An 8720-nucleotide genomic window follows, 5' to 3' on the forward strand; every position below is an offset into this window, starting at 1 on the left:
GTAGTCCAGCTGATTGTCTGTGCAAGACTGATAGGGAATAATAGCACAAATGGAAGAACAGATCACATCAATGTGATAGAAAATTACCCTGATAATGCTCTCTTTGGCCTCAGCAATCAGTTTGCTCTTAAGCTCCTTGGCCATCTGAGGGTAGAGGAACTGATTGAGAGCTCTTTCTATGGCTAAAGTTCGCTGCCTGTTCCACTCTTGCACCTGGTGACTGAACTCGTCCCTGTAGTAGAACTGTTTGATCTCGTCAAAGTACGTCTGGTCCCCTGCATACCTGTGGAGAAGCACAGAAAAAAATGTAAAAAACGTGGACAAAGGGCAGAGTGTCTTAATATTTCCATTAATAATTCAAAAGCCTAATTTTTTCCTGACAAGGATGAGAGAAAAAAAAAAGAAAAAAAAAAAGAACACGTTAAAGCCAGAAACTCAAGAAATTAGACTCAACGGGTTTATCCTACTTTACTACTCTTTTATTGCAACATCCAAGCAAGGTTTCTATGCAGGCGCTAAAAATGGGACAACCGTTAGTCACATCAGAGCCTGTGTTTGATGTCCAAAGACCAAGGAATGTTCATTAATTACAAAACTGATAGGATTCGTAAGAACTCAGGATGTTTTATGATGATGCTTTTTTATGATTCTCCTCAAATGGTGAAATAAATCTAAACATTAATGAGCTTAAAATGTGAGCTTAAAAGATTAGCTTAATCATCAAGTCTAAAACAAAAAACACATACACAGCTACTCTTTCTTAAAGAACTATTTCACACCATTGATAAAATTAGTTAAGAAACAAACAGTATTTTAAATGCAAAGGTGCCAGAGACTTTTGACCACGCTATACTGCACACGTTTAATTTTCCCAGTGGGATTAATGTTAATAGGGGTTCTGCCTTGTGCTTAGTGGTTGAACTTTACACCAAACAGTTGTCATTAAACTACAAATATTTCCAAAAAATTGTGTTTAAAGCACATTCCTATGTGTTCCAGCTTCTGCAGCTAAGCACACCAGAATACTCTAAAGATTTTGATTAATATGCACTGAAAATGTCACTCTATTTACCCTTTAACTCCTATAAGGTCTATGCAGATATCAATGGTAAGTAGCCCCTCATCCTCTGCAAGGCACATCTTCAAGAACTGATCCCCATTCAGTTCTTTTACAGGCTTGTTCTTAAGATACTTGAAAGAGTAGGCAAAGTGAGCTTCGTCTACCTCCTACAGGGAGAAAGAAAGGCAGAGTTAGAAAGAGCACGGTTTATATGTCTTTTTTTTTTTTTTTAACCAAATTCTTATGAATAGCTGTGTACCTTTTTGCCCTTTTTTGTAGGTTTGATGTTAACCTTGGCTCTCTCCTGAAACGTCTGTCGGAGAACATGTCTGACCAGAGGTTCCCGAGCAATCTGCATGGCTACCATATACCTAGTTCCCTCCAGCACTGCCTCTGGAGTAGAGAACTGACTGCAAACGTAATCTTTGGCCAGCTCTACGGGCTCAGCAGGGAACTGCTCTGTCTCGTGACGTTGGTAACTGTCCCTCAGATTTTCTCCAAATTGCTCTGGAGTTAAACCAAACTTTTTAGCCAAGCCATCTGCAGAGAGAAAGAAAGCAGAAAAGAGTTAGTAATCCTCCTTAACCACTGAGATTACATTTTCCAAAGCAGAAAGGGAGACTAACCAAGTCCCACGCTCTGGCAGATGCTGTACATATCCCTACGGGATGCCAACTTGAGATCAGGTCCTTTCTGCTCTTCTTCTTCTTCTACCTCTAATTCCTCCTCATCTCCTAAAGAAAGAGCCATGGTGATTTATTTATTTATTTATTTTAAATATATAGCTATCCATTATTTAGTGAACCACGTTTTTCTTACCATCCTCTGACACTTCTTTGATCTTCTTGAGCCTCTTCTTGTTGGCTTTGGCAGCGTTCTGCATCTTGGGGATGTCTCGTCCGTAGTAGAGCAAAAAGTGATTGTAGACATCACCCAGCTCTTCAAGAGTCTGTACATCCTTCAGCCTTGAATAAGGACAAAGCAGAATTTCAGAGGAGAAATTAAATAAACGATTACTTTTCTAGCCTACGTTTCACCAGTAGGCTCAGTAGTGCTATAAAGTCATACCTCTCCATGTCAGTAGTGTCCAGAGGACGAATACCATCAGCCAAAGGTTTGTCAGGGTCAGCAGAGATCTGCTCAAACTGATAAGATTGCATCTTCTGAAACAGACGGGTCAGGTTCTGCTTCCGGGTCTTTAGCTGAGTCCACTGGTGAGTGGAAGAGGAAAATATTAAAATCAAAAAAATAGAAATTTTTGCTGTTTTTTTTAAATGCAGCTACTGGAAGCAACGTAAACGATTACTGACGGATTAGTCTGCATCCATTTCTTATTTGACAAAGCAATTATACCTTCTCATCCCACTGCCACACTTTCCACAGGTCATTGATGTTGAGCTCTGGTTCAACATATTCTTTTCTGTAGAAAGCTATAAAAGGAACCTGGGGGAAAAAGATATAAGAACTCTTTACAGTGTCCCATATTTTACTCATATTAAAATAACACTGACAAGCTCGTATCTTGAAAGGAATATGCAGCTCACTCTACCTCAAATTGTTGATTCCTCATGAAGTTAAGGGCCTCTTTGATCTTGGCAATTGTGCTGGGACCTTTTCTGCTGAAGTTTGTGGTTGTGCCCCTGTCTAGGTAATCTGTGCTCTCCTGTTAAAGGCATAAAAAATATTTCAGTGAGGCTTCAGGAAATTATGCATCTCTCACCTCATCTCAGCAATAAGCTCTTTGGAAATCACCTTGGTGCAAAGATACTATTTTATGGCTGTTACATTGTGAGATTCAACAAGAGAAATGAGAAAATATTATGTGTGTGTAACAGTCTTCTAGTAACAAAATGCTAGAAAATACTATTTAAAATTGGCTCTTTGCCAAGTTGTCTATTGTGTGTAAAATACCGGTTCACTCCTTGAGTTACGAGCCTTTTAATGCTTGAATGATTCATAGTTCAGTGTTAATTAGCTTAAACGAAAAAAAAAAAAAACATTCCTGAAACTGCTAAGGTACAAGGGCTGGACTGAAAATGAGTGAAAAAGTAGTCAATGCCCAAAGAAAGGCTTTGAAAGATCTTCAGGAAACCTGGAGAACTATTGCACAAGACAAATCTAAAGAAATGAGGAGTGGCTCAAGACTTTTGCACAGTACTGTATGTATGCCACGGGGCATGAAGCCTCTACCTGCATGGAGATTGTAAGAGTGGAAAACCCATGTCTGAAGATCCATTCTGCTTCCTCTTCCAGCTCATCATCCTCAGCAGGTTTGACAGGAATAGCTCGCAGCTACAAGCCAGAAAACGAGCAGTCATGAAAGCAGCCTCAGGTTCGCACAGAATAAGTATGTTTACAATCAATTAACCCCAAAACACACACCTGGAACCGCTCAGGCATGTCTGTGGAGCGGATCTCATTGTCCTGGTCAGTCATGTGACTACTTTCGAGCTCACTTGGCTCGTAGATCTCAAAAATGCTTTTCCTCCCCAGCCTCCTCTTAGTTTGCTTCTTGGGTCGGTCCCAGCCCTCTTCATCTTGATCCTCTTCCTCCTCCTCACCCTGGTCATATGCATCAGCATCAAAGTCAGCAAAGTCAAAGTCACCACCGAAAATCTCCTGAGCTTCCTGGAGCGCACTGTGGAGACACAGAGAGAGAGCTTGTGACTTTTTATTTTGTGTTTAGTTTGATTAAATATTTCACACTAATTGACACTTGAGACAAAATGACTGAATGCAAAGGAAATAATAGAAAAGTGCATTACCCTGCACTGAATTATATATATATATTTTTTTTAGAAAGGAATAAATCACCCAAAGATCTTCAGCATAAACTCCAACACTCACGCATCAGTGTATCCTGAGAACTTCTTGCCCCTCTTTTTGGTGATGGGCTGGCCATCATCATCCACAATGAAGTCATCGATATCTGTGGAAGTATAACACAAACTTACAACCCCACAGCCCAATCCAATAGAACATCTCAAATAAAATGTGTTACTTTCTCATTATTTTTTAAGACTCCAACCTGATTCTTCATCCTCTCCTTCTTCATCATCATCAGGCTGTTGCATAGGTTCATCAACAGCCTCGCCTTCCTCCAGCTCCCCTTCACCATCCGGATAAAAGATCTCATCTGCGATCAAGTCCTTCTCGTCATCATCTTCATCATCATCCAGTGTTTTTACACGGTCATATTTCTTCTTCTGTGATTCAAGACAAGTCAGTTCAGGTGGATTCAGCTCTTTCAAGTGTACAAAAGTGACTTGAAATTGTTAGATGTAAGGGTAAAAATAAAAATGTAGACAGGAACTTACCCTCCTTTTCACTTTGACACCCAAGTTTTCCTCAATTAGGTCAAGGTCGTCATCATCCAGGTAGTCATCGTAGCCTGCAAAGGTGAAAAGTCTTAAACAGAGGAAACAACCTCAAGCTACCACTGCCAAAGCATGTCTATTCCAGTGTTTAAATACAAGACTGGAAATATTTTTTAATGTAGATATAAAGATTTACTTGACACATTAACACCAGAGTCACTGAAAATCCCATTTTGTCACTTCCTATAAGAACAGCAAATAACTCATCTGTGTTAGACCTTTACTTTCTTTAAAAATGGACAACATGAATGTTAACTGTAAAGCACACCAGCAGAGAACTAGCATCGCATCAAACATCACCCGCCTGGGTAAACACTGGGATGCATCTGGATCCACAACATATGGAGCTAAATGTGAAAGATGCAACATGTGGCCAACAGATGCCTGGAATCTGTTTAAGGTCAGCTCTCATTATTTAGAAACATATTTTCCCCCGACTTTAAATTCTACTGTGCAAAAAGAAAGGCCATAACACTGAAAACTGCAACTACAGTATAAGAAAACAGTCATAAATTTCAATCTATTGCCTCATTAACTATATCTGTATTATATTAGAAATACACTACTGGCTGAGGTACCTGTAAAAATGACAATATGAGGCTATTTTTCAGTTAAGATGTGACAGAATATACTTTGTTTATCCTATATTTGTAAATAAAATGTACTTTTCTGCCAGAGCAGGCATCAGAATTTCAGAGATTTAATATTATGCTAAGAACATAATTGAAAATGTTATATCTTAAAATCTATCAGTGCTCCTTGCTCAACCACCTAAGTAAAAGGTACCGCTTTTCCAAAATTACTAACCTCATTTAACATTTTTCTACTACTTAATTTTTGCAGTAACCTTTAATATATTGGCATATTTAATGTCAACTTCTCAAGGAACCGAGCCAAATGATCACAATTAATCAAGCAATGTGTTTATACAGACTACATTTGGTCTCAGAAAGAAAGAAAGAAATACAAAAAAGCATTTATAATAGGGCAGGAGTGTCAACTCATTACCGTAGAAAAGATATAGTCAAATGTTTTCACTTTTGAGGCCTTACTGCACCTATAACTCGAATCAGCATATCATTTGTTCTGATGTTGGTACTCTAGATTAACCTGCTAATGAAGCCATAATATTGGGTAAATTTGTGTATTTGTGGTAACTTTAAAACTCTGTTGTGGGCAAAGTCACTAAACCTTTGAAAGCACTTTTGAACAGACTTGATTAGTAATTTAATGCATACAGTTTTTCTGTCCTGGAAACCACTGGCCTGAACGTTAAGACTCCACTAAACATACCATGTGGTGGCTGGCAAACAACACCATAGGATAAAAACGACATCACACCTGCTGTTGCAAGTCCCCATTTCTAATGGTCATGCACCCCTCGATTTTTGTAACCTGATGCATAGTGCTGCCGCTGCTGGGTTGGGGACACATTGTCACACCCGATCGTGTCAGTTTTGCAATTTTTTAATGATGTATCATCAGTACAGAAGCTGAGAGTTGTTGCAACTGCTTAAAAAGACAGATTTTCTGGAAAAACAGGCACTGCCTTTAATTCTCCTTTACATGGTGCCACTCAGGCAACACCTATTATTCAGGAGAATACTGCAGCTGCTACCAGCGCTATAATGGCGAACATAGATGGATAAATGGATTTGATTGTGTCATGACCTTCTCAGCAGAGTGCAGAGTGACCAAAGCGGTGGGTATACTGTGGCCCTATGGTTCTCCTTCAATGCATTACTTATAGGATTCAAAATTGCTGCTTAGTAGGGTACCAACATGGCTGCAAGACTGAAGTAACCAAGATCATCTTCCACTCACTAATATGGTGTGATATGGCATAATAATGGGGCATGAGTGTTTTCACTCTATTGACTGGACAGGTTAAATAGATATATGTAATTAATCACACAGGTTTAACAATTTTTTAAAAACACCAGGTGAACTTACTGCGCTTTTTTTTATGTCGACGCCTCACTTCCTCCTCTGAATCACTCCCCCCGCCACTTCCACTTTTTTCTGCTTCTTCCTCCTCTTCTACCTCGTCTCCATCATCAATGAAGCCACGTAAATTCCCTTTCTCATCCTGGTCTTCTGGGTTATCGTCTTCTTCCTCTTCATCTGCTGAGAAATGACAGATGAGGGGTCCACATGCCATACAACTTCAACACACATTCCCAAATTTAAAGAAATCAGATCTTACCATCTTCTTCCAAAAATCTCTGGTTCTTCTTAGGTTTTAAGTCCTTCTCCTCAAACTCCTCCTCTGACTCTTCTGCCTCACTTTCAATAAAGTCCGACATGACTGCTATTCCTGAGAAAGGGGTTAAAATGCTATTAATAAAAATGTCATCAATCAGGCAATATTGGGTTCTCCCAAAATTCTCCTGACAAAAGCCAAATACACACAAATCTTACACTATACTGGATAACATTGTGCTAGAATAAGAAATGTAATCCTTAATATAAAGATTGCTTAATGTCCCTTTAAACTATTACTTTTTTTTTTACATATCTCAATGTATTATCAAAGATGTTATAATGTCTCCTGTATTACATATAGATTATTCATCAGGTTATTACTGATTAGTAATGACTTTGTGATTAATATGATAACAATTTGATAGTAATGTATAATAGTGCTGTGCAGGAATTTTGATTCTTTACTTTCCTTCTCATTTCTTCGTATTCTGCTAAAAAAGTGTTGCATTCTACTGAGACAATTTATGATGATGCTTTGGCATCCTGATCCATCCTGATGCATTTCTCATATCCTGTGTCAGGTGTTTGATGATTTTTCTTCTTATTTCTTGAGGACATGTCTTCCAGATATTGTTTATCTGCTGTAGATAGTTTCCCTCAACTATTTATGAATATACTACACACCATGCTAAGCTATGTAAAGTATAAAGAAATGAGGGTTTAGCTTCAGACTTTCACAATAAATCGAAAGATTACATCTGAAAACGATGCCTTTTGAGAGCTTCATAAAACATATGTGTGTAATGTTGAGAAACAACGCCTAACGTTAACAGCAACAAAAGGGTATATTTTAGTCAGCCCTTTGAATGATTTTATTCTCTAGCACTGTTATAATGCCAGAAAGACTTAACAAGCGGGCTTTAACAATGACTTCACCTAGTCATGTCGCAATGCGTACACACACACATACAAAACACTGGCCGTGATTACCGTACAAACAGCATACTTGCTTTAAATATAACGGTAGAGTGAGTTATCCGGGTGAAATCTTCAAGTTAAAGGAGTAAAAGGTTGTTGTATAAACATTTTTTGTTAATAAAGGTAGCTAAAGCTAACGTCTTCGCTAGCAACGAACGAGGCTAAACGACAATTAGCAATGCTAATAAACTAGAAAGGAACGTTGCTGCTAGTACAACGGTGGCACGTTGTTGCTTTGAAACGTGTTGGCAATAAAAGGCTGCTGTACCTAAAGTAAATTCACCATTACATAAATTAACCAAGGCCTCCAAACCAACTTCGCAGTTTAACGTTGGCTAGTTAACGCTTTAGCATGTCGATATGTTAGCCTGGCATTAGCTGGGAAGACAACAACAGCCATCAGCATTAGTACTAACTACTTGAAAAAGAAGACATCGCAGTGAAGACATAGCATATAATCATGCTAAAAGAAGCTTACTTACACGTATCAGTGGGGTAGCGTACTCCGAATATATTAACGGTAACAACTGAGTTGTATTGTATGTTATATTTCGGAGCTTGCACTTGTAAAAATGGCCGAGAACGAGCGGCGTGATGACAATTCCGGGATGCGGTAAGTGAACTTCCAACCTCTTCCGTTGCAAGGTTTTTTATTTTTTTATTTTTTTATTAGTAATATAAACATACAAACAAAATGCACCATATATTACAGATTCAGAGAATAGACATTTCTTACATATTAGCAACTTTCATACATAGTGAAAATAAAATATAAAGATGGGGTCACATAATTTAACAAATTATTAACTCACTAAATCAAAATCTTCCATAAAGGAAACAAAAAAGCAGCCTTTTTCTTTTTAACTAAAGTCAAAGATTTAACCAACAGGTTTAAGTCGTTTTTCCAGTAAGCTAGTGTTGGTTTAGTCTTAAATTCCGTTGCAAGGTAGTGATGTGACGTTCTTCGAGGCTTCGAAGCGTGATGTCACGGGGGTGGGCGTGGAAAGGATTTTGGCCGGGGCTTCATTTATGGGAGGAGCTGAAAATGATGACGTCCGAAGCCTCGCTGCCCGGCTGTACCACGTGACTGGTTCATGAAG

General features: G+C 38.6%; 2 protein-coding genes across 3 annotated transcripts in view; one reads left to right on the top strand and one right to left on the bottom strand.

Moving 5' to 3' along the window:
• supt6h (SPT6 homolog, histone chaperone and transcription elongation factor) overlaps positions 1-8227 on the bottom strand; it is a 16876-nt gene extending 8649 nt beyond the window's left edge. The window contains exons 1-16 of one of the 2 annotated variants that reach the window (XM_005946782.3): positions 8103-8227; positions 6644-6754; positions 6391-6561; positions 4378-4451; positions 4089-4266; positions 3908-3989; positions 3443-3698; positions 3251-3352; positions 2610-2723; positions 2414-2503; positions 2129-2271; positions 1880-2025; positions 1687-1794; positions 1320-1600; positions 1073-1227; positions 88-283 (exon numbers count right to left, since the gene is read on the bottom strand). In XM_005946782.3, the coding sequence (XP_005946844.1) occupies positions 88-283; positions 1073-1227; positions 1320-1600; positions 1687-1794; positions 1880-2025; positions 2129-2271; positions 2414-2503; positions 2610-2723; positions 3251-3352; positions 3443-3698; positions 3908-3989; positions 4089-4266; positions 4378-4451; positions 6391-6561; positions 6644-6743 (2196 nt within the window). In that variant the 5' untranslated portion in view covers positions 6744-6754; positions 8103-8227. Of the gene's footprint in view, positions 1-87; positions 284-1072; positions 1228-1319; positions 1601-1686; positions 1795-1879; positions 2026-2128; positions 2272-2413; positions 2504-2609; positions 2724-3250; positions 3353-3442; positions 3699-3907; positions 3990-4088; positions 4267-4377; positions 4452-6390; positions 6565-6643; positions 6755-8102 lie in introns of both variants that reach the window. The other variant, XM_005946780.3, reaches the window with a different exon arrangement.
• sdf2 (stromal cell-derived factor 2) overlaps positions 8152-8720 on the top strand; it is an 8969-nt gene continuing 8400 nt past the window's right edge. The window contains exon 1 of the mRNA XM_005946784.2: positions 8152-8233. Coding sequence (XP_005946846.1) covers positions 8215-8233 — 19 coding nt within the window. The 5' untranslated portion in view covers positions 8152-8214. The remainder of the gene's footprint in view (positions 8234-8720) is intronic.

This window comes from Haplochromis burtoni, unplaced genomic scaffold, assembly GCF_018398535.1.
Source record: "Haplochromis burtoni strain Fernald_Lab_line unplaced genomic scaffold, NCSU_Asbu1 Contig_493, whole genome shotgun sequence".
Classification (NCBI taxonomy): Eukaryota; Metazoa; Chordata; class Actinopteri; order Cichliformes; family Cichlidae; genus Haplochromis; species Haplochromis burtoni.